This window comes from Falco biarmicus, chromosome 3 (assembly GCF_023638135.1).
Source record: "Falco biarmicus isolate bFalBia1 chromosome 3, bFalBia1.pri, whole genome shotgun sequence".
NCBI lineage: Eukaryota > Metazoa > Chordata > Aves > Falconiformes > Falconidae > Falco > Falco biarmicus.
In genome coordinates, this window is record NC_079290.1 from 80,752,565 (window position 1) to 80,780,261 (window position 27,697).

General features: G+C 42.2%; 1 protein-coding gene across 16 annotated transcripts in view; it reads right to left on the minus strand.

Moving 5' to 3' along the window:
- The window catches only part of IKZF1 (IKAROS family zinc finger 1), a 70,779-nt gene that overhangs the window by 17,773 nt on the left and 25,309 nt on the right, over window positions 1-27,697 (minus strand). For 9 of the 16 annotated variants that reach the window (XM_056330467.1, XM_056330468.1, XM_056330466.1 and 6 more), the window contains exons 4-5: window positions 5,616-5,675; window positions 3,269-3,529 (exon numbers count right to left, since the gene is read on the minus strand). The exons of 3 other annotated variants lie outside the window; for them this stretch is intronic. In XM_056330467.1, the coding sequence (XP_056186442.1) occupies window positions 3,269-3,529; window positions 5,616-5,675 (321 nt within the window). Of the gene's footprint in view, window positions 1-3,268; window positions 3,530-5,615; window positions 5,676-15,898; window positions 16,014-27,697 lie in introns of those variants that run through there. 4 more of the 16 variants (XM_056330470.1, XM_056330462.1, XM_056330472.1 and 1 more) reach the window with 2 other exon arrangements.

The following is a 27,697-nucleotide window of genomic DNA, read 5'->3' on the forward strand; positions in this document are numbered from 1 at the left end:
TGTTATTGTCTAGCCAGTTCTGAACAGCACACGTCTATCCTGGGTGGATTGCGCTACATGGTGTGTAGCTATGGACGAATGTGGGCCCAGGAGAGAAAAGTGCAATGGGACCCCTGAACTGAGTCCACTACCACTGCAGTGATTCACAAGCCTTAGTGGGAGCATGAGCCCCCGACTACTTAGTGAAGAATATTCGTCATCTTAATTGAAATCTTTCTCATTTCTTAAACAATATAATGACAACATCACCTAATATGCAGAGACATGCATAGCTTTCTTCTCTTTTTTTAAATGCTCATTCTTCAATGGACATTAGTTTTCTAAATAAATTTGAGACATTCAGACCCAGCTAACAGACTTAAGTGAACTAAATGGTGGCTTAAGTTAAGGGAGTGTATACATCAGGAGGGAATATGTATACCTAGACACACATATATAAGCACACATACATAAATATATATCTACAGGCACACATGAACACACTTATGTGCACACTGAGCAAGAGAAGCCTCAATCTACACCCTGAGGTGTTTCTCTCTCCTTTCCAAATCTCCTTTTTCCTAAACACCAAGCAAGACAGCAGCAAGCTGGAGAAAATCAACATACTGAAAGCCTTTGGGAAGGAGAGTGAGGAGAGTTGGGCATCTGTGAGTGGGTTTCGCTCCACAGACAGGAGCAACAGGTAAGGTGCTAGGAAGCAGCGAGTGCTGTACAGCTGCTTACAGACAGGAGGGGGCAGAAATGTCAGGTGCTGCCCTGCATATCTGCACTTGGCAGGTGTATTCATTAAAAGTAATTATGCCTTTTATCAGGTCAGGCAGTCATTTTATTTTGGCACTTTAGTGCGCTAGAGTTTTGTTCACTTATCAAGTATTTATTTAAGGAAACCTCACTGCATATGCAGGTTTTACATGAATTAGCAGCAAAGTAATTCATTTGTGAGGCTTATTCCTTCACTGGGCATGTATTGAAATGGGCTTCAGTTAAATGTCTGTAATAGTATATCCCATTTCTACTTTAATTTTCACAGCACAGCTGAAAGGAAAAGCAGTCACTACTGTTTCCAATGACGTCCCTTTAATTTAAACTACTAGCTCCAAGCCTCACTCCCTTGCTAGCCCTGGAAAAACCTGAGCTTACTCAAAAAGGATGCTCAGGAGAGGAGCTGAGGGCAAGGTGGGAGGGAAAGCAAAGGCTTTCTTTCCATGGAAGGACTCAGGGGGGCAACTTCACACCCTTTAGTTTTATTAAGTGTAAAAGAAGGAGGTCCTGCTAAGCAAAGTGCTGCTCATGGGATGCTTCCACTGTAGGTTTTAACTACATCCTCTGATTAAAAAGAGGGTCTTGTTGGCAAGGGGAGGGCTCTGCAAAGGGTGGAGAAGTCTCTGAGTGACAGTCCTGGCATGGTAGCGCCCTGAGCACCCTCGGCAGGCACATGAGTCCCTTTGCCAGGCAGGGAGTTCAGGCAACTGGAGCTCAGTGCCAGGGAAACCAGTGAGGTAGCCCCTGGGGATGTCACAGGGAACAGGCAGCCCAGCTCATCCTGCGGAGACTTGGCCTGTCGGGTACCAACCGCTGCACTAGTAGCAAAGGCAGCTCTCCCTAAAACCAGGCGTGTCCACACACAGGCCGTTCAGCCCTGGTGCAAACACTGCCTCTCCCTCTCAGGGACCCGAACCAGCTCCTCCAAAGCAGCAACAGCATGCTCTTAATAAAAGAGCAGCCTCCTTCAACAAAAACAAAGACTTCTCCTAAATACCTGTGAAGTTGCAACATTTTATTTCAACTACCACAGCGTCCTCTTCAAGCCCATGGGTCTGTTTAAAAGGCTTCGTGTCCAAGTAATTTTCCATATACATTTTATCAACTTTTAAAGGATTACGTTAACATTCAATTAAAAAAAAAAAAAAAAAAGGAAACAATTTACCAACAAGCATTTTATTCTATCTAGGAAGTAGGCTGCAGCCTCTCTTCTGAGAACTAGTTGTGGTTTTTCCAATAAAGATAATTACCTGCTCTTCCCTGACAGAGGGATTTATCATATTGAATTGAAGAGTACTTTGAAGTAGGCAACGTAACAGCATTGCTAACTACCACCAGCACTGCTTCTGAAGGTGGCTAACCCACGTTTTGCTAACAGATCGCACCCTTCCAGAGCCTGAACAGCCACAGTTACAATGACAGACATTAGCACTGGGAGGAATGGATGACACTCGGGGTCTTTTCATGGATCCTCTCCATTAAACTCTGAAAACACTTTGCTAATCTCACTCCTTAGTAGTTCTGGGAAAATCATTTAAGCATGACTGAGGGGATGCGGAGGAAGAAAGTATGTGTTCGCTACCATGACTATTTCAGTGGAATCTAACCATTGGACAGGTTGTTCATACCTTAAAAATACTTGAAAGTTCTGTCTCATTTGAATATTCATGCAAAAATGCAAATCTATTTATTTTTTTGTTTTCAAAGTAACTTGTGTAGCACAACAGTACAGTTCAGTTCTTCTCCTTTGACTATGGATGGCCTTAAAAGTTTCGATTGGAAGCCTAACATTTAGACAGCTTATATCAGGTAAGATGAGACTCACCCTGGTCTTTACTTCTTCATTTGTTTCCACCTCTTCATTTTTTGCACTCTTTGAGACTATTTAGAATTAGAAAATTGAGGCGAGAAGATTCACAGCACTGTATAATAAAAAGCATCCCTATGGAGCACAGCAACTTTACATGTTTCTTTCAGTGTTTTAGTGGAAACCCTTTAGTCCAGACTTGACCAGTGACAATACCTGTTTTTACTTCATAAAACATTTGACATGAAATTAACCCCTTTTTATGAAGACTGCCAGTACAGTTCCCTTAATATCACTCTCATAGTCACTGATCCTTAATAAGCTTTGTTGCATTATTGGAAACATTAGAACTGGGTTGATTTCAGACTTAGCCACAAATGGGTTTTTCTTCAGGAATTCTTAGAAATGTCTTAGAAATTAAACAAGACTTCTTTACTTTTTTTAAAAAAACTTGATTTTTTCATGTAGCTTCAAAGCAAACACCCTGCAGAATTTCTAGATCAACAGATGGACTCCATCAAGAAGAAATCTCAATTCCTGTGCTGTCTGAAATGGTCTAACAAAATAACTGAGTTCCAAATGCCCACTGATGATTCATTATTTTACAAGAAGGAACATGTACATGATACAGAAAATATCTTAGTTCCTAATATGTGGCCAATTCATGTCAACTAGAGGAAAAACTATGGCAGGCCTTACCAGTGTGGCTTCGTTTGTGAACCATGAGCACATTGGGACCGATGCAAATTATCCCACAGATATCACATTTTAGCTTTCCGTTAGGAAGTCGAATGCCTCCAACTCCTGACATAGCCTTGCTGCCTGGGCCATTGTGTGAGCCATTCATTTTCTCTCCCGAGGTATCAAGCATTCGTAAATCCTCCGCACATTCTTCCCCATTCATTTCACAGGCACGCCCATTCTCTTCATCACTCTGAGTCTCTATTTTAATATTACCAGCTGAAAAAAACAATACAGGATGCCACTCAGTTTTGTTACAGAATAAATACGGTGGCAAAGAAACAATCACATTAAAGACGATTACTTCTAAACAGCATGTATAATATGCCTAAATAACAAAAGCTACAAGCATGACTACATTTCTATGGACAATGCGACAAGTTTGTAACACATGGAACAATGAACAGTGAATATCAGTGAGACAAATACAAGGCATCCAGGGAGCTGGGAATCCAAATAACAAGTCTGTTCCTAGATCATTTTGAGACTTCTGCAGTTGCAATGTACATTTTGACAATTCAGGCTAATTGGAATGAAACTTAAAATGAATCTACTTTACATGGATTTGTCTGAAACAATTGTGAAAGTAACTCATCAAAGACAGTGGACGAAAATGAGCTGGAAATGCAACATTCTCCACCAGGCAGGAAGATCCTGAGGGTTGTACTGAATCCAAATATTTGGCTTGCAGTTCTATGGGGTAAGCAAGACAATAAGAAAGCAAAGGGTACAAACACTGATAAAGAAACCAGGGTGGGGAAGGATGGAAGGAAGAACTTAAGAGCAAGAACTAGCATTACAGGAAATTACAGGAGTAATAATGGTGTCTCTAGGACAGCAGGATTAGGATCACTGAGTTAGAAGAGAGGAACTTTACAGCCATGAGCTACCACCAAAAAAGCAGTCAAATCAACAAAGGTGGGCGGGAGAACTGTTTTGACTTTATTCAAGAAGTCATTTGTGTTATAATGCCATAGGTGACAACTTCATGCAGCTAGAAGATTTCAGGTATAAATCTGGCATAGCCTCACTACAGGTGATAACACATAGGTTGGTAAATTTGATCTGATGTGAGCACAGCAATCCTAAATGTTACAGAAAAGGGCCAAGATTCAGATCAGTTAATGCCAGTATCCATTCCTTTTCTTTCAACAGGACTGTGTGACATTTTGTGTAGAATAAAATGTATTTAAGTTATTTCCCTTGTTTCTAATCTGATGATTTTTGTGAAAAGAAATAGTTCTTAGGCTGAAAAAGACCATTTCATTGCCTCAAATCTTACTTTCCCTTCGGTGAAAAACCTATTCCTTCACCTCACACCACCCCAAAAAGGGGAGCACATATTTTAATGGCTAGCTGAGTACACAAGGGGTCTGTTTCACCAAATAAAGGCCAATTCTTTTAATTTTGTGGAACAGCAGTTTCATGGTAGCCCTGTTCATAAGTGGTGGTGTAGCAATGACATCTATGGGCAATAATTACCTCGAGAAATGAAAGACCTTGACATTCATTTGAAAATGAAAGGTTTGACAAACTTCTCTGCTACACCCTGCAACCTTCCAGGTGTCCCAGGAAGGTTGCAGGAATGTGACCAATGAGAGTATCTGACTCAAAATCCTACTGGGAAACACGCTGAGCATAAAGGTGTTCACATTTCTGAACAGTGCTTGACTGGACACCTTTTATAAAGTCTATCAATCTAGGCATTTTAATGATTTTTTCAAATATTGCATTTTTAGTAGAAATCATATGCAAGGCAGAATAAATGCACATCATAATGAACAGGTTTTCCTTTAACATGTATGCTAAAAAAGTGGAATAATTTCAGATATGAAAAAAAAATAATAAAAAAATCAATGACCAGTGATTTACAAAAATGGTATGACTGGCTAAACAGAAGTGATCTACACTATTCTGCAAATTTAGTGGACTATAACCCGGTACTGCTGTTTTCAACATGGTGAATGGTTTGGCTTAAGCATATGACAGATTTTCCATAATTTTCACATAATTTTTTTCTCTTAATTACTAGAAAAATATTTTTAATATATGTATGTTTGTACAAAACAGTTACAGGCTCCTTGTCTGCCAGGGATTTGGAGAAGGTGGCTTTTGAGTTAGGCTTTGTGTTAAGTTAAGACAAAATACATGTAAGCAAAGCAAAAAGACCAGACTACTTAAGCCCTTTGGTAGCATATGCAGAGAAACGTACATTACTGAGAAGTGAAATGACACAAACAAAAATCATAAAGGCAGGAACTAGATGGAAATGGTCTGTAGTGAGCTGAGTTTGCAGTATACTTACGGGAAAAAGATTTGGGAATTATTGCATGAAAGTCCCTAAAGCCTTCTGCCCCATATGCAGCTGCAATAAAGAAGGCAAACAGGATGGTGGTTTGTGGTGCTGCTAGCAGTAAATGTAAAAGAAGATGGCATTATTGCTATAAGAGAAATACCTAGGAGGAAGACAGAACTATCATTACAGAAGCAACACAAGCAGTTTAGGATGAAGCATGAACAGCAGCAGGGCAGCTGGCAGGAGAATTGTGACCTGCCCAGAACAATCCCCATTTGTAAAAATGCCCTTTTCTTCCAAAGCATCCAACCCAACAAGTTTATCATGTTTTCTAAATGCATAACCTCTCTTGGGTATTCCCCTCGCTTGCAGGTTAACTCCTGCTGAAGTCAAGAGGAACTTTTGCTGAAGTGTCTCAGAAGGGTCAACTGGAGCAGAGCACCTAACACAGCCTTCTCCTACCCCCAGGGAAACCGTAAGTCCCTAGAGTGCAAGCTTCCTCTTGGGATTTATTTTTTGCCAACATGCCTTCTTTCTGTGCCAGAGATCTCTTCTTTATACATCCTTGTTTCTAGCCGCTGCAGCTATAAAGAGTGAAATTGCGTTGTTTTCTTCTTACTCCTGCTGGTCTGATGCAATGGAAGAAGAGGGAGTTCAATTTTATATATTGTGTATATCGCCATACTTTTTTTGCATTTCTAAGGCTTGTCCTCACAATTTATCTACACAAAAATAGCTGCACAAACACACTATATCCTGCATATTATGTGTAGCCACATGCAAATTTACGTGCCATGGGGCACACTTGATACAAGTAATAATGGATTTCATTACTTGACATAAGCAATGATAGGAATATTGATCCAGTCAATCTTCACTAAAGCTCTCTGCAGCTGTGCCCCTGGACTGCTGTAGCTGTGCTGCTCAACAAATGTCCCCACGCAGATGAGGCCAAGCATCCAGGATGCCCGTACAAATGGATCTAGTCGGCAGCACAGTTCATGGCAGGGGCTCGGTTCACATGCGGAGCTCACTTTGCTAGTGAAAGCTGATAGGTAGTGAGGTCACCCACCTTACCCTGGGTCCTCACAGGGATTTTATAGGTCTAATTAATGAACAAAATCTCTTCATGTTCAAAATTAGCACCTTTTGCAAACCTGTTTCGCAAATGAAAACTACTGAAAAATGCCCCACTGATGCAGGAGACAAAAGAGGAGAGGCAAATTGCTCCAGCAGAAATACTAAGGATCTTTACTAAACCTGAATGAGAAATGGGAAGGCAGGCTATACATTTTTTTTTTTCCTGGAGACATAGACTGAAAAGAAAAATAACAGTGCTTTCTTTTTCTTTTGTGAGAGAGGTTCCTGTCCCTCCCTTGCTATAGTGCTGAAAATCACTCTTGGAGCACTGATGATGTGACAAGTACCTGGGAATCAGACCTTTCAGATGCACTGATCAAGATCATACTCAGATTTGCACAGGTTTCTCAGTTACTCAATATAGTCTTTGTAGAAATACCATGTCTATGTACACATACATGCAGACATTAACTAGGTCTACAATAATTCATGGTAATAATTTCTTATTGGCTCTTCTAACATCATTAAGACATTACTCATTAATTAATTTACTTCAGTTTGGTTGGAGGTGACCTTAAAAGGCTCTGTATTTTATTCTCTTTGCACACATTATTGCAATTCAGGGGAGTTTAATCCAAACTCTTTTTTTCTGTGCAAGAAATGTGGAGTGCATCAGTGTCACTGAACTGATAGCTCTCCCCGGCTCCCTTTCTACCTACCCAGAGTGCAGAAAAGTTACCTAAAAGCAGGGCACTGGGTGGGTCTTTTGTGCTCTCTGATGTTTACTGGGAGCTTCACTCAGGATTTTCTGAAGAGCATTTGAAATTTATGTTACAAAGACTGTCCTGTATTCTATGGTTAAAGGTAGTTTATGCAACTCTTTGGAAAAAAAAAAAAAGAATCGACATGTCAAAGGGGAAAGGGGTGATGATATGATTTATCACTGAAGAACAGTGTAGCTGGCTCAGCACGCCACTCAGACTGGGACAGTCGGGAAGGCAGGATGGAGGGTGAGGACACGCAGTTGCTCTTCCCTGGAAAGAGCTGAGCAACGTGGAGAAGGAAGGGAGGTGTTCTGCAATGAGTGAAAGAGTCAGCAGTGCGGAGAAAGGAGAAACCAAAGAGACCTCCTTGGAAAGAGGATGTGGAGGGTAGCTTTTAAAGGACGGACAAATAGGCAGCTGGAAAAAAATGCATGTGAAGAATCAGTCTTTTTTTTTCAACCTATTCCCAGTTTACCTTCTCTCATAGCTATGGGACTCCCTCCCAGATGTAAAACCCTTTCAGTTTTGTGAGACTTTGACACTGGCACAGGTTTAAGTACCTGGGCCAAAATCCCATTTGGAAGGGGGCATTCACATCCCAAGTCATATTCTTCTCTGGCAGGATTTTTAAAGAAGAAGAAAGTGTAAGACCTGTCTGTCAAAAGAATTTAGAGAGTAACAGAGAAAGATAAGTCACACTGAAGCTTATTTCTGGGGCATTTTAACAATGGAGTTCCCTAACTCCCTTTGATTTTTAATGGGATTTAAGCATTTTTACCCCAGTAGATACTTAACTGTGGCATGTAACTGCCTTTAAGAAGTTATCCTTTAGCCTTTCTTTGAAATAACCATGATGATCTGATTTTTGGTCCATGCTCATACTTTGTAGCCAACAGCAAAGATCTCTCTTCTAGTTGCTTCAAATAATTTGGGTGCATGTAATTTTTTGTTTGAATGGCTCATTTTTTATTCCAAGATAAGACAGAAGTATTTTGTTAAAGTTAGTTGGTGTTTAAATGGTAGCTTTGAAGTCCAACAAGAGCTTTTCATGAAGGCACCGTAACTATTCAAACAGCAGACAGATGAAGCTGCAACAATACCTGGCTAATTTAAACAGTGGATTAGCACTGTTATGGTGAGGAGGAGAAAAACTTTAACACCATCCTTCCTAACAAACCATAGTAAGTGTTGCTAAAAAGGCAGAGTATGATCAAAAGAGCCTATCAGGCCAAAAAGATCACCTCAGCATGCCAACATGTATCAACAAAAGCAGCCAGGATCTCTTTCTATTTACATAGGTGCAAAAACCAAAAACCAGAATAATGCCAGCAATTCCACCTGTTAGTTCTTCTGTAAGACATAACAGCTATTCTGTTTTGTTACAGTGTACCAAACTCCAGTACTTGGCTATGATCTCAAATCCAGACCTCCCCCCTTTTATTTTTACATCATGGTCATTTACTGTGGCATCAGCTCTGTTCTCACTGTGTAAGATCCCTGTGGGTGGAGGATGCCATTCTCAAAAATGTGAGGCACAAAAGCAAGTCCACAGAATATTTAAGGAATCAGTATTCACTGGCTAGGCTCAACAACAACAAAGATCAATTCTTTAACTTAAATTATGCTTCCATTAACATTATCTTCCCTTTATGAGCTTCTGAAGCGACATGAAGAATCATGTAGGTGTAAAAGAGGCTAACAAAAGGTCTGGGCAGAGCAACCATAATTAGTTATGCAACGGCCTCAGCCCTTCTTCAGTAAAATTCAGAAGATGCAACACAACATAGGTGGAACTGATTTAAACTAACTAGTTAGTTAGCTATAGAAAAAGCAGATGCATCCAAGTGCTCTTGAAAATGACTGGTTTGCCCTCTCCTCTCTACAGATATAGCACTGCAATTCCCAGCTAATCAAGCATTTGGGATGTCTGCACGTGTAAAATGCTGAAAGTTAGAGGCAGCTCAGAACTGCCTAAAAGAAGCCTACAATACAGCTTAATTGCTATGGACAAAAGGAAACACATCAGTAAATAAAAGAGGCTGTATGCAGCCCATGTTGCACAAGCTGTTATGTTGGGCTTCTGTTAAAACAGGACCCAGCATTCACTGTGTCACAGGACAGAGAGACCACTAGCACCGCAGGCAGCAAGCACAGGAGGCCAGCGAAGCAGCTCAGCGGCGCAGTGCTGGCACCCTATTGTTTTGCTTGAGAGAGCTGAAGTCTTTACCACAGGATGCAATGGTGAAGAGGGGGCAACAGATAAAAATGAAGGCTTCTTAATAAGAGGCTCTCAGATGGCTTATTAAAGGGCAACAAAAATACAGGAAGAAGAGTAGTAGCAGGAACCTCTGGGGCACACCTGCAGGTAGAGCAGACTGGTGCCGACGGATAAGGAGAACCTCCCTGCGGGGTCTGTGCTGCCCCTCCTTTGACTCCAAGCGCCAATCAGCCCTTGGCAGCCAATTTCTTCCCTACTCTAATTTTGGCTTTCAATCAAATGTATATTATTCCAGAAACACAGGCGTCCCCAGATAAGCTATCTCCCACGGGACAACCAGTGTGAAGAACTCCACCCATGTCATCGCCTGCGTCTGCCATTTCCTCTCGGTGCTGGGCGCCCCGCTGCTGCCCACGGGGATGTGCCCAGCGTGCTGGCATGCACTGACCTGCTTTGAGCGGGGAGCTGCGCGCACTGCACTGCAAAACACACCAACACTGTTTTCCAGGGGCTGCAATGAGATCGAGTTGTAGGGTTTGCAAACAAGTGAACAAAACAACCAACGAAGTATGTCCTCACTAGGTACAAAAAGTGACTTTTGCTCCATGGTGCAGACTCCCAGTAACCTCCCATTAGTTACCTATGGGAACCCTTTAATGCACCAGTAAAGATGGAAAGGTTAAAGACTGATTCAAGTAATGCCCCTGAAACCTACTTACACATTTGAAGCTTGGAGCTTTTCATGTATCTTTCTGAATTTGTGTTTCAGCAGGAAACAATCTGTAACCAAGCCAAGGGGCTGATCTAGTTCATATTTATTGTCTTTGTTGTGCTACTCGCTGGCACATTTTGTACTGCATTCAAGTTGTTTTTCCAAAGGGCTGTGAACTACCTGGCTGCTTGATGTTCATCATCAGAATTACCAGTGAAACTAAGTTTTAAAGGTGAGAGAAAGAGCATTATCAAGAAAGGCCATGCCAAACCTAATTCTCAAGTTCCACATGTATGTGTAACCCATGCTTCCTCTATACGAAGTGCTCTGCGTCTTTTACTGGCTGCATGATGGAGAAGCTAAGGGAACGGCTGCAGGCTTGCTGGTAACGGACTTTATCGACACTTTTCTGTTTTGAGAAGTAAGCTGAGAAGGTTTTTAAACTGCAGGGATAGGTTTGCTGACAAATGATTGCAAGAACAGAGCTTCTCATCCTCAATGTCTTTGTCTCTTCTGCCTCCATCAGACTTTTTAAATGTAGGCATTGAAGGATGAACAAGTAGCAAAAGGGCATTTAGCACAAAACTTTTAAAAAGCAAAGTAACCTCAGGTAACGGTACACAACAGTGAGATAGAAACACTAACATATATGAAAACATGCCCAGCTGACACAGACATATCTGTGTGGATACACATGCTTATGTGCTGAGTCTGGCTGCACAGCCAAGCTGCGTTCTCCAGAAACACTATAGGCACAAATGTTGCAGCTTATGCTTTTCTCCACAGAGCAACAGTTATCCAAGAGAAGCAGAGGCTCATTCATATGATAATCTAACATTTATAAGGCATCCCCCTTCTCTCATCCTTCCACAAAGCATGCTTTGGTGAAATTCATGGGTGTTAACCTGCCCTCAACTAAAGCAACAAAGTTCCAGCTAATGGCAGTCGCACATGGCAGCCTGGGAGAATGTGAAAAGACGGTACACCTGCAAAGATTACTGTTTTGGAGAAGAGGAATGACTTTATTGAGATTTAACAGGGAAACCAAAGAAGCTCCTCACAGATGGGAGAGACAGGCAAACTCTTGCAAGAAGCCATGCTGTTGTGGCTGGAAGTTGTCCTTACCCTGCTGCGAACCCGGGGGCTACTGTGGGGATCGCTAGCCAAAGCAAAGGGCTTGAGAAATGCAGAAATAAAAATAAAGCACAGTTACACATTTAAGGTGACCAGTTATGTACAAGTGATGTGAATGATAGTTAGAGGGGGAATTTTAAGCTTGCTTGACCAAGAGAAAACCTTGTGAAATGTGAACACATACAGAGTGTATTGCTGAGGCCTGTACCAGCTGAAGAGAGCAGTTGTTACCCTGCAGAAGAAAGCTACCACTTGGGAGCAAGGCTGTTTCCTTGGGTCTGTGGTAGGAAGGGAAGGACACAGCTCCCAGGCTTGCTGTGCGGCCAGCATGGTGCGTGGGGGGCAGAAGGACAGGCAGGGAGATGAACTCTTTTGTATACTGCTTCAGAGCACCTAAATTTGCCTTGCTCTGAATGCAAAGTTTGTTCTTGCAAACCTTCCCCTTTTCATGCTTCAGCTCAGTGAGATGCTTACACACCTTTAATTTTGTCCCTGGAGTGGCACAGAATTACTGTGGCTCAGGATCAGGCCCTGGTAAGTCCACCAATGTGGACATTTAATGTGCTGTCAGCAAGACAAACATGGGGACTTTTACCAGGGACAGTTTAGCTACCATGATGATGTCTCGAGCGCTATTTTACACAAGTGTCCATAGTTCCCCAGCTGTCAGAGGGTCAGTAGGTCTAAAATTACACCAAGAAGCTGTGTTTAGGTCTGGGGATGTGCCTATGGGTGCTGTGCCAAGGCTGTGCACTGTCAGTCTCCTCTTTCAAGAAGAGGTTGGAGGATGAAATCGAGAGGAACCTACCCATTTCAGCACTTCATGATGATTTTATTACCTTGCCAGCTCAGAAAAAAATTGCAGAGTAGAGTCCTCTGTGACCCCTCACCAGACAGGGGAAAAAACCCCATAGGGATACTGAAAGGTTATTTTAGACTAAAGCAGATCAAACGCAGTCATCACTTCATGAGTGATAAAGTAGATGATCTCTCAGAACTGTGCAAAGAAGGTAATCCTGAGGTAGCCTGCTTTAGATCTGATAATCCTGAGTGCTCAGTTATTCTTCTAGAAGTGTCCATTCAAAGCTACTGAAGTTTTTTTTTTTCTTTTGGAGCTGTAGAAATATTGCTAGAAGGTTTTGCAATGTAAACTGCTGTTTACCTGATTACAGTGTGCTCAACAGTCCAGTGAAAGGAAATCCTAATCTACATCTTCTGGGGAAGAGGCATAAATGGTTCTACACAGATCCTAAAGAAATTCTTTGAATATACACATACAAGATGGCCCCTGAGGAGAAAAATGTCAGGACAAAACTAATTCTTTCACACCATGTATTGAAGCCAATGCTTTGCTATAGGGCCCTGGAGTCCCCTTCAGGCAATCAGTCCTCTGGGCTGAAACAGCAAGAAATCCCAAATGATGCTGGGAGACTCTCAGACACTCAGAGATTTGGATCATTCTGAAAGTCCGCAAACTCAGTTCAGTTATTTTTAGAAGGCTTCTTGTCTTTCCTCACTTCCTTGGCTATTTTTTGTGCCTGCTCTTTCCTTGCTTTTACCTCAGGAAAAAACAGCCCTCCTTCCCTTCCCTGGACAGAATCCAACCTTAACCATATTAGCACTATGAGAAGTCATCCCTGACATCGGATGCCTCTTCTGTGAAGCATCCAACAACTGCAAACTCGTATACTGTTTCCTTGGGTCTTTGAACACAATGCTAAGAGAAAACCCTAGATTTAACCAGCTTTCTGCAACAGCTGATTCAAAAAGAAGGACAGATTATTAACAAAGCCCCAGTTTCACAGAAAAGAAGTGGAGAAAAATAGGACGGAAGTTCAGGCTGAAGCTTCCTAGCTGAACTTTGTAGCTCTGCGCTGTAAGCCCACCTCAGCTGTGATTTGAAACTACTGCATTCAGGAGCCCCTATTCCTGTCCTGAAGGGTATCTCCAAAATCAGGCAGGAACTGTGCTGCAGAATGGAACTCTAAGCTGAGGTTTAGTTGGCTTTCTGGTGCAGGTATCATCATGCCTCCAGAAGAGAAAGGCCAATATAGCAATCCACTCAGGCACGGCTTCCTCAAACTCTGAACAAATATTCAGCAATGCTTAAGGCTGGTGAATGTAAAAGGGTGTTTTAAAATTATTTTACCACTCTCTTGAACGAGTAATCTCAAATTTGAAACTCACTGGAAATACAGTCAAGATAACAATCTTTAAACAGTCACAATCACCATGCTGAGTATCACTATCTTACATCAAAACGCAACCGTTTTCTTAACGTGGATAGATCAACAAAGCATCCAAGCTAACATGTTGCTGGCAGAGCTTCAAGGGAAAAGGCTTTCAGAATAATAGTTGTTGAATTAAATGGTCTTCAATAGCACCGCTCTCACCTAAATTGTCGTAAGTAGCCCAAAACTGACTGTTATGAACAGAGGAAACCTGCATAAACTCAGACCACAAACATTCTTCCACCAAGGCCTTCATTTCTGGCTGAGGTATAGAACAGAATAATCTAACGTGGTTTAACCAGCATTCAAATACTGCTTGACTTTCTCTAAACTCTTCCACTTATTTTGATATGCCTACCAATTATTTTAATATCTGTCCATCAACAAAAGATTTTTATAGAAGCAAGTAATGTTTTAGGGCTCTCCAACACTAATGAAACTAGATTATCAGAAAACAGATCACCCTGGAAAACAGTAACACTGAGAAATCAGATCGCTGTCTCAAGCTCCATAGCTGAATTCTGGGCATCCAGTCACCTCTGAAAATCAGGACCACCCTCTGTTTAGCATGCACATGCATAGCTCCTCACGAACTCTGTTTGCCATAATCTGTATGTTGATCAGTGGAGAAGCAGTTAACAAAAAGGACATGTATTGACTTATTCTGATTTCAAAGCTCAGAGCTGGTTCAGGTATTGCTTCCCAATCTCCAACAGACGGAGACTATCAAACCCTTGTTCCACTGCAGCACTTCACAGACTGCAGTGCAGCAACTGTGCAGCAGTGGAGCGCAATTCTGAAGTAACTAAATTATCTGGGAGCTTAAGTCTCCTTGACTTTTATCGGTATTCAGGTTTTTAAGACAACCTGAGCTTCTCATGGGGGGTGGAGAAACATCAAACCCACACTAAGAATGTTGTTGAACTTGAGTCCAATCACAGCCACAGCTGAGAAACATCACAGCTTCCCCCTTGTCTGGCTTAACAGGAAACCCCTATCTACTGTTCCTCTAACTCCTTCCACAAGCACACAGAGCAGCCTGGACATATTACCCATTTCCTCCCGACCCACAGTTGTTTATCGCCTTAGCATCTGTCATCCCCTAGAAGTTTGGAGCAAGTCCTACACCAGTTGCTATGATGTAAATTTATATCAATCAGGTTGAAAGGCTTCTAAGAGACCCCAGGCAAAAAGATAAGATGAGATAAGATAAGAAAGAGAAGAGAAGAGAAGAGAAGAGAAGAGAAGAGAAGAGAAGAGAAGAGAAGAGAAGAAAAAGAAGAGATGAGAGAAGAAGCACAGCACCTCTAATTAATGAGTGCCCTAGGAAGTAGTTGGAGCAAAGTCCATGGGATCAAGTCTTCCCAGCTGCCTGATACCTCAAGAAAGCTACAGCACCTCCTCATTTGCATATATGGCATCTTCCAAAAGTTTACCTCACACACAGACATGGGCACTAAGAATAATTTTTCCTTTGAGATTTTATAAGTTTATTTTGTTTTGTTGTTGTTGTTGTTGAAAGGACAGTGCTATGAGCTGTGCACAATACAGGCCTAGAGGTCTGCTCAGCTTTCATGTCTCTACAGGCAAGTTCAGAAACATGTCAGGATTATATCTTCTCTGTGGCAGCGGTATTATGGGAGACCCTTAGACTGGCACAGACCACCATCTCTTCTTTGCATTCGAGGACACAGTGATGGTTCACTTAAGGATTATCATAAACTATGGGGAAAGCCATTATCCCAAGTTCCTGAGCTAGAAATCTTGTGACTTTCTGTCATTTCTCTTCCCTATTTATAAATCTCTCCCTTCTTTTCCTTAGCTCCCCCGTCCTGTCTCTTCACCCTGACCTGCTTCTGCGTGCTCCCGGAGATGAAACTGAAGAGCACAGTTGTGACACTGCACTTTGTGTGTCATATTGTAACTGGGTTTCCACATCCTCCTCACTCTGTTGTAAAAGCACTTGAAGAGGAAGAAGGGCAAACAATGAAATATAGGAAAGCAGGAAAAGAGGAAGCAGCCGAGAGACAGCAGCCCAACTGAAATGCTAAGAATTATGGAGAAGTGACAGAAAGGGAAGCACAGACCAGGAATTATACTTGGTGGCTTAGCAGAAAAAAATTTTGAAACAAACAAAAAATATATAGGCTTACCCTTTTCTGCCTCTGCAGCAATCTTCTAGATCACTATTCCTCTCCAGCTCTCACCCACTTGACCTGTATTCCCATTCCCGCCTACTTTAAGACAGATACCAAACTGTGCTGCTCTGTGTGTGGTTGGACTTCACCAAACCTGAACCACGCCCCTCCCCCCCTGCTGCCCCCCCACCTTATCTTCAGATCAGCCAAGAGGAGGGAGTGCTCAAATCACTCAGAAAGAAAAGAGGGAAATCAAACATGAAGAAAAGGCCTCAAAATGCCTAGCCTCAGGGTGAGAAGGTTCGATTAGGCAATGGTCTTATGTGCTGAAGGCAGCCATGGAGTGATGATGGAAGAGTACAGAAGGAAATTGGCTAAAGCAGAGTAGGGATTGCCTAACTGGGCAGTCCTGCCCGGCTGCCAGCGAATGGAGCAAACAGCTTAGGAAGTTCTTCCACTGAGATCATGTACCATACTGTCCTGCTTGTTCAGAATGAAACTTGGCCAGAGCAGAAAGCGTTTGAAATTCACATGAAAAATTTTCTCTTCTCCATTTGCAGGCAAAAGAACAGAACATGAACCTCTTTAAGAACAAAGCAGGACGTTACTTTTTATACTCTCATTTCTCACGGACTTTTCAGCAAGAATTTGTCTGATAAAAGGCTGAATGGTAAGTAAAAACTTGAGAAATGATCCTCTGTAAATATCACAACACTAATAGTTATGTACCACTTTTGAGCCAAGCTCCAATATTTATTTTATCCAGTGGCTAACTGAATTTTGTAGCTTCTCAGGAAAACAGTGGTGAAATCCCACATGTAGATGAAGACAGGAGTGTTACACAAAGGTGTACTGTGGTATAATTATTTGTTCATCATGGCATGAAAACTACCCTGTTGGAAGACTAGTTCAAAACCATTTGTGGCTATTTCCCCACGAGTGAGGCTGTCAGGAGGTGATAAAAAAAGGGGTATTAGTGAGGCTTCACTTTCTTTGAAACACTCTTGCAGAGACTATCAACAGCCTCAGCTATTTTCCCTACCATTATCAGTGAAACAGGAAGTATCTTCTGGGCCACTTGATCAGTGTTTAGTTCTTCAGCTAAAGTTAATGTATTTTGGGATGTGTGGGACAGAGAAGAGATGACTTTACCTGCATAAGAAGGAGTCAGCAGTTTCCTCTTGCAAATGGCAACAGTCCCTTAGATGTTACGACTGTTGCAGACCTGCACTGCATGTCCCACCCTGCAGCTCTGACTGCTCTCCCACTTTCCTACAGATATAGCACCAATACTTCTAGTTCACAGTGGCATAGTTTATACACTGCGTTATTTTTTTAGGGATGCCGGGGTGACCAAGCTGTGTCATACCCATGTACACATATGTGAGAGGGACTATGACTGTTGTGAAGGTTTTGCCTAGTTTGTCATGTCCTACCTATTATAGATGAGCTGGTGTATATTGTCGGTTTGAGGGGCATAACCTGCCTTCTTCTGGCTTTCATAGTTCTGCTCTGGTTTTAACTTCAGTGGAGACCCTCTTGATTTAGTTCAGCATCTCCAAAGACAAAAACCTGTTCAACAAATGATGCTACGTGAAGTCAAATGAGTATTCTAAGACAGAACTAGCTATAGATGTTCTCCACAGCAAGTGGATGCAATTTTTCTATTTGATTCTGGATGAGAAATGTCAAACAAAAGAGGCAGAAATATGGTCATTTTCCTGTCAAGCCAGTCTTAATGTTTCTTATTGTTATACCAGGACAGCTGGAAATAGCTAAGTATCAGCCTCTACTGCAATCCTAGCCATAAGGAAAGGTATGAGTAGTTTTCTCAGTTAAGGAGCAATACCACAAGGGGATTTTTATGCTGATGTAAACTTGGAAAAAAAGAGAACATTAAATAGCAATAGAGATGGGCGATACTTGGTCCAGAACTATTCTCAGTTTCTCACCAATTATGCACAGTACTTTTAATAATTCTCTTCCTCACAAACACTAGCCTTCTGCTTCAGCCTATAGAGAATCGGATAACAAACAAAATGTTATGGCTTTAAAGCGGGACAGGGCACTGGATGCAGACTGAGGAAATCTAGGTTTAATTCCTAGCTCAGCCACAGACTTCCTGTGTGGCCATGGGAAAGGCACTTAATCCATCATGTGCCCTTACTTCCCTATCTGCATATTTTTAAAATCTTTTTTTTAATGTGGATAAGACTTTTTTTGTTTTGTTAATGGAGAAACTCAAAATCTATGTTGCTCTCTAGAGTGATTCCTACATCTGGGTACGTGACTTTCAAGTATCCTAATACGAGGCTGAAATCTGGCCATGCCTTGGTCACCCTCCTGGCATGTGTCAAACAGAAAGTGACTAGGGACCATGGGGCAGGCAGCAGTTGTAGCTGGAGAGGCTGCATCACTTAGGTATTTGTGAAAATGCTATCCATAACCCATGATGTGTCCTACCTAACTAACTTTGGTTATACCCATAAAATAGCAGATATCAAGTGCTTTGAGCCCTCACCCCGCTCTTCCTTATCTGGGATTACTTAAAGTCAAAAAGCAGGCTTTTTCTTCCTCAGAGTAATAATGGAGAAGCAGGGAAGGAATGATATTTTTCCTCAGCTGGCATTTTCCCATGCTACCACTCTGTTCCAAAAGAGATGTAAAAATCCCAAAGGCAACTACCTTAAGAAAAAAAAAAAAGCATGAGCTGTTTAAAACATCAAAACCAGTTTTAATTTCCCACCACGTTGCAGCCAGCATGGCAGAAGTTATCAGTGGTCTGAGAAAGGAAACAAGAGGGGCTCAGCCTCTACCTTTTTTTTGTAGGAAATGACCTAATATTGAAAACTGTCATTGCCAGTTCAGCTTCGTAGTGCTTCTCATACATGTTTAGTTATGAGGTATGAAAGCTCACTCCAAAAACAAATGACCAGAGCAATTTTTTTTGCAATGCAAAAGATCTTCAGAAACATCTCAGCAGAAAGAAAAGCCTAGCCAAAAATACCAATTTGACCCCCTGAAATATGGGTTTATATCCCAACTTGATCCTCAGCTGCCCACCCTCCCAGGACCAGCCTCATTCACTGCTCTGTCATGCCAGCACCAGGCTGTAATTCCACTCATCGCACTGGCACGACCCAGGACTCCTGCCTGTACATATCAGGCACAGAGCTGGAAATCAGCTCTCCCCTCTTTCCAAAAGTCCAAGCAATACAGTGAATTGCTCCTCTGTACTAAGATCTAGACTAATTACAACTTAGGAAATAAATTATTTCCTGATTCCCAAAATGCTCTTATCATTCGTTGCCAGTTTTTATTTTATTCCCTCATCTACCATCACCAAACCCTTCATTTGTTTATGTTTTCGTGTTTTATATGTTTTGATCTCTCTTTTCAAGCTAAAGGGACACATTGTTTAAAACAAAGCTGACTACTTTGAACCAAACGAGTCCCACTGCACCCTGGAAGAACACACAAGACTTCTGCTGCAGCTATTACAAAACCAAATTCGCTTTTTGGTCTCCAGGATACTATTTATGGTTTAAATTCCACAGCACAATTGATTACATCTCATTGTGCCCCATCTCACACTTACCCCGGCTAGGATTTGTAAGGCTTAATTAATCAATCATGTGTATATATAGCATTAATTAGATTGTAAGCTCTTTGGGGTGTGCTGCTGATGTTTGTGCAGTGTCTAGAGCAAAAGAGCTCTGTTCGTTTTCCAGGAACCCTGTGCCACAACACAAATTCATACATAAACCCAAGAAAACAATTGGAGATAAACAGCAGTAGAAACACCCAAAATTTAATTCACTTCTCTTCCCAGTCTTCCATAAACAGTAAGAACTAATAACATGGTGTCCCATAAGGGTCGATCTGTTCAGACTATCAGCGTTGGCATTTCCTGCCCTCTCAGCATTTATGGAATATTTGAAAGTGTCTAGCAGGCAAAGTTTCTGTGAAACTTCCTCTCTGCTCCTAGTCGCATGTCCTAGACAGTGTAAGTCCCTTTTGCTTGAAGGAATCCTTTTGTCACACTTTAAAGGATCTGACCAGTTTATGTTTAAAGTGCTTTCCAAATATTGCAAAGGAACATACGTTGTGTTGACTTTTTACTAAACACTAAGGATTCTAAGCACAGAAACACCCAAATGTGTCCTAATGTGCTATTACATGTTAAGAAACCTTCTTCTTTCCCATGAACTACCAAGTTGCAGCTCCTTTTAACTACCAAGCCAGAGAGAGAGCATCACTACCACTCAGTCCAGGATTTATAATGCACCTAAATTACATACCAACACCCAGATAGTGTGGCTGGGCTAAGAGCGAGGCTAATGGGAAGTGTGAAAAATCTTCCCCATTAAAATGCAAAGCAGCTCTATAGAAGTTGCTATTTCTTAATAGCTAAGGTAAACTCTGATATCTGTGCTGTGGCCATGCTGCACCATGGAGTATAGTGTGAGGTCAAAAACAGGAATGAAATCCTGCTAACACCACCACCTAAGAACATATAGATCCAGAAATACAGCTTGGGCTACTGGGCTATAAAGGCTCAACTAGGTCATGGCCAAGCAAATTTGTCAGAGACTGCAGCAAGTGAGCTGACTCAGTCTTCAGAAAATTAACCATCACCCAGTAAGCTGGCCAGTAACCAGAAACAAAAGCATTGGAGTGACAAATGATGCTTTGTTCATTTGGAGGAGAGCATCCCAATGAAAGTTGCTTCTGCCTTGTCCAACACAAGAAGACAAAATCATGCTGGCTGAATACTTCTGAGCCCGTAAGGCACTCAAAGCCCAGTGATCCCAGTATCCTACTGCCAGGCATTTGGACTCTTGGAAACTGTTAGAGATCAGGATTGTCACTTGCATCACAGCGCTGAGAGCTCTCCTTGCCACCAGGACCCACAGCTTCAAAATCTTTTACCTCAAAGGCACCATGGAGTCCCAGAGAAGCCCATGTGAGCCGCAGGGTTACACCTTCAGGGTAATGTACTTCTCAAGTGTTCATAGAAGAGAACGTTAGAAGTTTCATTTTCTGTTGTCGTCTTTTTTATCGAATGAATGTGCTGTGGCTGTTAGTAGTGCAGGACCGTGGCATGCTGTGGCAAACCTTCCCAGCAAGTCTTGTGAAATTTGCTTCTGCTGATGCAAATGTGCTATTTGCTAGAGCTCCCCATTGCTATCTGATGAACTCCCATCCTAGGCCTGAATGTCAAAAACACAACCCGCAGCCCAGAATGTGTGGATCACTGTGTTCTCAGGAAGTATGCAACTAATACAACTATTTGTACTCTGTCTCAGTGAGGGTAACAAATAGGGGTGAAAAAAACCCAGCAAACACCAGTCTTCACACAGGAAGGCTGGGGACTGCATTTTGCTCAGCTAGCCTGGTCTTTGTAAGGGGTTACATTTTGCACACAGCTGTAGTTCCCAGAGGTGTGCATAAGGAGATTCCCTGAATATCATGGTTGCTTTCCAGGATGAGAGAGCAGAAAGGTCCCTCATAACTGTTACAATATTTCTTTTAATCATGCTTTTACATTTGTTAGCTCACTTTGCTACTGAAACATCTCTAAGAAAGTTATCGAGTTAGGCATGCAGCAGCTTTTAGTGGAAAGCTGTATCTCAAATGAGAGATACAAGATATTATATCTGCATTTTCCATTAGATTATTTCAATGTGCCAGCCATCTATCCCTCTGCTGTGAGGACCAGACACTCCCCAAAGCTTCACTGTGCAATCCTAAATTTGGTATAGGACTATAAAAGAATCTTCTAGAAAAAACATTTCACCAGCATATCCCTTACCCTCCATTACAGACCTTACCTGAATAACACTGTAAGAAATTAAGCAAATAAAGCATCTGAGTGCCAGAAGGAACAGTGCTAATGAACTGCAGGGGAGGATCCCAAAAGCCCATGTACCCCTTCCTTCACTGCTGAGCTAGCAGCACAGGCGGGCAGGATAGCCTCTCCAGGGCATCACCTCAGGCAAGGGATGCCAGCAGGAAGGACTGAGAAGGGGGCGCGTGTCTCTCCTTTCCCCAGGTCCCCCTATCTTCATGAACTCCTTGGTGGTCCTTCTAGTATCATGACCCCATCTGCCTTCACAGCTGCCTTGGCCTGGCAGCTCTACACAGACTGCAAAAGCCACAGTGGGTACAAGCAGGTCTTCCTCAGCTGCTACCCACTTCCCAAATGGAATTTACACTTAGGTTTCTTATAGGGATACAGAAAAATTAGCAGGAACTAACCTTTTCCTCTTTTAGGTTTAAAAAAAAACATTTTTAACACGCATTTATTTTGCAGAGTTTGTGTTTGTTAAGTCTTTCCCTCTTCAAAAGAATGAAAAGCTCAGCTTTCAAGGTAAATGCTCTTTTGCATGTGTGCTGTTTTTTAGGTTTTTTACACAGATATACATACAGAGGAATTTGATTTTGCAGGCATATAATTTTATGTGTGCTGACAGACATATTTTTTTGTATGTACATGTGTGTATGTGTGTGCATTTACACATGTAAAAGGGAGAACATGGAATAAATGGCTCCTGTTGTCTGGAAAATACATTGCCATTTCAACTTCAAAGGGAGCATTAAAGGGAATAAACTAATTACAAAAAGTTTTAAAAATAAAAAGTATTTTTGCATTGTCTCCTTAACACCAAGGGCTAAATTGTATAGGTCAGTCTCTTTCATGGCACACAGGAAAGAGCTTATTAGAATGGTTACAATGTATAGCAAATATACAGACTCACTAATGTGTAATTACAGAATAAACAATATCATACTTCTCCAGTCTGTTTTGCAAGGAGGAAAATATTCCACTTAATACCACAATATGCCCATGATAGGATACCAATTTTACTAGGATCTGTTAGCAGCATAGTGGTAAGTTTAAACAAACGTGTTGCTACAACAGAGGTAATGCCTCATTACCATTATTCGTTCTTCATCTTTTACATGCATTGGCCTCCAATGACACTGAAGTCTTTTTCTAGCACAATTATGATTTCTCATTTTTAGTTCTACTTGCCATTAAGTGGACAAACGGGTAGGAAGCTCAGCCCCTCCCCAGAAAAGCCTACTTCCCATTTGACTTCCAGGTAAATTGTTGTAGGTCCACACCTGCAGCAGATGAAGTCCCAGCACCCACGCTGGCCATCAAGGCTTCCCCACCTCCCCTCCTATGTCCAGCAATAGGAGGTGCCAGTTAAAAACTTGTTTGGATTCTGGAACAAAGAAGGATGAACCCTGACTCAGAAAGGAAGGTGCCATTTCAGTGCAGAAGGGATGTTCTCACTGCTTTGCTCACGGCTTCAGCCTGGGGAAACCAGGAGAGGTGCTCTGCTTAAGAGAGGCAGAGACATTCACAGCCTGAAATGCGAATACAGCCAGCTGAAGGTCAGGGTAGGGATAGATTATGGACAATTCGACACTTCCCTTGGCCAAACAGGTGTTTATTTCCCTTTGCAAAAGTGAGCACAAAACCCAAGTGGTGGGTCTTAGCTACCCCACAATAAGGCACATAAATTTTTCATAGTGAATTCTACATGTGCATGTGTTGTTTTCCCCTGAAAATAAATTCTCACATGGAAAGACCTGGAAAGATATCTCTGAAACCCAGATACAGCGCGAGGGGTGCAGAAACAGCAGTGCTCCCTAGCCGGCAGTCACCATTTCGGTACTAATGAAACCATCCCACTTCAACACCAACCACTGCCACCACTTCCGAGCATTGCAACACGTATTCACAGCAGGAAAAAACAGGCTCAATAGCTCAGTCCAAATAATGCTGAAGTGCACAGTACTGTGAATGAGAAGGGGCAGATCTCCCTCAAAAAAACCCCTAAGCCATCATTAAAAATCAGAACACAAAGCTCTTAGCTCAGACAAAACCCAAAACCCACCAAAGATTTGGGAAGTTGAAATCCATAGCAAGGATGTTGGCTGATCACAGCTTCTTACAAATACAGGATGCTTTTAAATGATGAAATAGGGAGAATGAATATTTCCTCTTCTATTAATTGCAACACCAGCTGAAAGTATCGCCAACTTTAGTTAAAACCCACCTTTCCATTGCATTAAACACTTCTGTGACATTACTTAATCAGCACGGATGGCAAAATCATGTGCAGATACTCTCTGTTATATGAAGGAATTAGCAATTCCTTATAAAACTATCTTTTTTTTTTTTTAAAAAAAAAGGAGGGGTCAGGGAGCAGGCAAGTTCTTACGTTGTTCCATAAAATAATCTAGAAGTTGCTGAAAACTCTGGTAAGAGCCACTTCCCCAGAAGTAACATTTCCAGGGTAAAAAAAAAAAAAAGGCTTACATGAAAGTTCTCCTTACTCTTCAGTATCTTCTCTTTTTTCTTTTTTTTCTCTCTTTTTTTTTTTTCCCCTCTTTAAACTGTGATATGTGGCTTGGAATAGTGGAAGTCAATTTATTCTGTTACATTTCTCCACTTTTGCTCCATTTATTAAACTTCTCAAATGAGATCATTTTGGACTACCTTTGGGGGAGGAAAAATGGGGGAAATGGACACTGAAAACGAAAGAGCAAAACATGGACCTTAACTTTTCTTTTTGGGTCAGCCCTGTTTTGGTTGGAAATTGAGAGCAATTCTCTGTTCTGCATTTACTAATTCTCTGCAAACCTTCAATGGGTTTTTTAAACCCATTTTTAGGTATGGATTTCGGCATGTTAGGGTTGAAATCTTATTTACGTCAAATAGGAGTTATCCACTTCCAAAAATCCCATTTGGTGCCTGTGGTGTTATTACAGCTGATGGTGGAACAATAGATTAGATCAATAGATCCCTTCTTGGGTTCTCTTGTTATGCCTGCAACCTAGACACCTAAATGCTTCTGGAAAACATGACCCTAAGCTGCAATGGATACAAGAACTAGGCACTATTCCTAACTTAAAAATGTGTAAAAAACATAAAAAAAGAGAAGCATGCCAAATGGGTTACTAGGAGTTATGTTCCCTGGATGTGCACCTTTACAACACCGAATTCACTTAACGGGGAGGGAGGGAGCAGCAGAAAGCGTCTCACATTGCAGGCTGTAGGTCTATCCTGCTTTTGTGCTGCTGCTCTGCTGGCTCACTTGTTCAGAGGCAGTTAGATGAGGCAGGATGAGAGTTTTCAACAAGCTGTCTCCAAAGGCCAAAATCCTGGGGTGCTGGCTGATCCACATTCACAAGTCAACAGCTTGTTGTGGTCACACTTCTCCACCATAAATGACCCGCTAAGGGTGAGCCTGCACTGGCTGCTATGGCATAGCTACCTCCTGCATGTGGGGCAAAGCTTTTTCCAGGGAGACCATCTTCTAAAGCTTCAAGAAACCTCACATAGTGACCTTACTGATAAAGGTTCAAGGACAAATCTCTGTCCTGCTGCAATGAGTGGTGTTTGCTCCTAGCTTTAGGACTACAGCTCCAAAAAGGAGCTCCCTCCATCCCCCACTATTTACAATAAAGGGCTCACTGGAGAAACCTGTAGTGGCATGGCCCTGCTGTAAATCGTTCCCTGCAAATCTCTAATGCAGGGATGCAGCCACAGTGATGCTGTGTTTGCCTGTTTTGCTGTGGGACAGAGCCTGGGGAGCTCAGACCTGAGAGCAGAGAGCATCACTGCAGGCCCTCTGCAGCCAGAAACCACCTCCTCCCAGGGAGGCACCACAGCAGGAGTTGAAATTACAGAAAAGTGAGGAGAAGCTGAACAAAATCAAAACAGCAGCTTGTTCTGAAACGGCGCCTCTGTAGAGGCAGGTGGTCCCTATGCTGTGCCTCAGTCTAGTGGTTAAACTTTTCACTTGGGGTGTACTCCTGAAGAGCACTTGTGTTGAATGAGACCCTACTCAAGGCTAAAAGCAAGGCTACAACAAAAAGTAAGCAAGAAATTAATAGAGAATAGAGGGATGGCTGATGTTGGGAGGTTCATCCAATCTTTTGATGCACTGTCATTCCCTTAAAATAGCCTGAGGTTTAGCAAGCTGCAGTTATAGAGGTCCTCCCCAGCTTAAAATAAGCTCCCTTTCCAGCCAGAGCCCTGTATTTCTGAGTTTTGCTGCAGCCACGGCTGAGATCCTGCTAGATAATTTTAACTCCCGAGCTAGAATGGGGCTTATCTCTGAGGCACATCTCTTCTGCTCAGATAAAGACAACTTCCTCTAACTGCAGATTAGATCAGCAGGCTCAGTATCTGTACCTAAAAGCCACACAGCTAAACACTGCATCTCTCCAGTTCAAACAATGCTCACCACTTTCTCAGTGCTGAAGAGACAAAACTCACACAGCTCCCAGGGCTTTTCCTGGCTTTTGCACTGATGTTCCCCTCTGAAAACATAGCAGTACCCAGCAACTCCTCATTAAATCGGCCCCAGCTCCACAAGCTACACAGCTCTGGAGTAATACAGGAAAAAACCCCATAGCTTCACCACCCAGTACAACATCATGTTGCCACACAGTGGCAACAGAAACCATACTTCCACCAAATGGGACAGGAGTGAAAAAATTCCTTGCAAAACTAAATAGAAGTCACTGGAAAAGTACAAATCTCTTTCAGGATCAATTTTGTTCTCAATTATCACATGCTCCAGTTGCATCAGAGGACAAACTTTTACATGCCTGCTTACACAGCGTCTCTGGGACTGTGGCAGCTCTTCTTTCCAGACTGGCTCACCCTCCCTTCGAGAAACTATTTGTGGGTTTGTTTTGAAGATGTCCACCCACCAACATGCAGCATTTAAAAATTTGATAAAGGAATTTGCTTTCAGTATGAGTGCTGTTTTCCACTGGCCTTGTGAAAATTCGTGCACATTTTGCTAAGTCCGAAGTCATTACATTGAGCAGAGCTTCTGTCTGGTGGTGTAGCTAATGCCCCAGCTTCCCGACGGCCCTATATACTTGGATCCTTTGCACATTGCTCTAGCACAGTTTTACACTATGCACATACCTTTGAAGGCTGGTATATACCATACAGCATATATAAGGGGCATTCATGAAACCTGTCATATGCCTTCTCTCACTAAACCATCCCCACCCTCCTCTATAGAAATTCTCAGAAGAGTATTGTATACAAAATTAAAACAATCCTGACAAAAATATCTCCTACATTCCCCTTAAAAACAGGGAAGCCATACTGGCCGGGTCTCAAAGCATGCGTTACCGGTCCATACTGGGGACTAGTACTTTGGGGCTAGAAACAGGGGCTTCGGACCAAATGAGAGGGGAGATTCCCAACTTCCCTATTTTTGAAAGTTCCTAAAATATTTTAGTTACACGTTTTTCAATTCCTTCAGAAGGCTCCACAGTTGGACTTTCAAGCCATGTTTCATTGTGGAGGGTTAAAGACAATTCTTAAAGCTCCCCAAAACATCTTGAAACAAGTTTTCTCTCCGCTCTCAGAGCCAGTAGGGCCACATCAGGTGAGACAGCAATTATCAGCAGTCATCTACAAAGGCTTCTCGGCTCCTGGGCACTTTCATACCTTTGAGCAGCAGAAATGCCCATCTGAAACCTGAGCAATTAAAACACATTACAGTCTTCCAGGTGGCTTTAGTTCTCTGAATGATTATGTGTCCACATGCGACACCTGCATTTTATTACTCATTCACAACATTGCCTTCATAGCTATTGAACTCCTACAGGAGGAGCATGCAAAGACATTTAGCTCTGGCAGTCTTTTTCCTTAGCCCCTTTCCCTGTTCCACAGAAGTACCAGGGCAGCAGCGAGCTGGACCTGTCTAAGCAACAGGACCGATTTTGCAAGCTGGGGTGGAGCACTTCCCCTTTTGGCTTTTC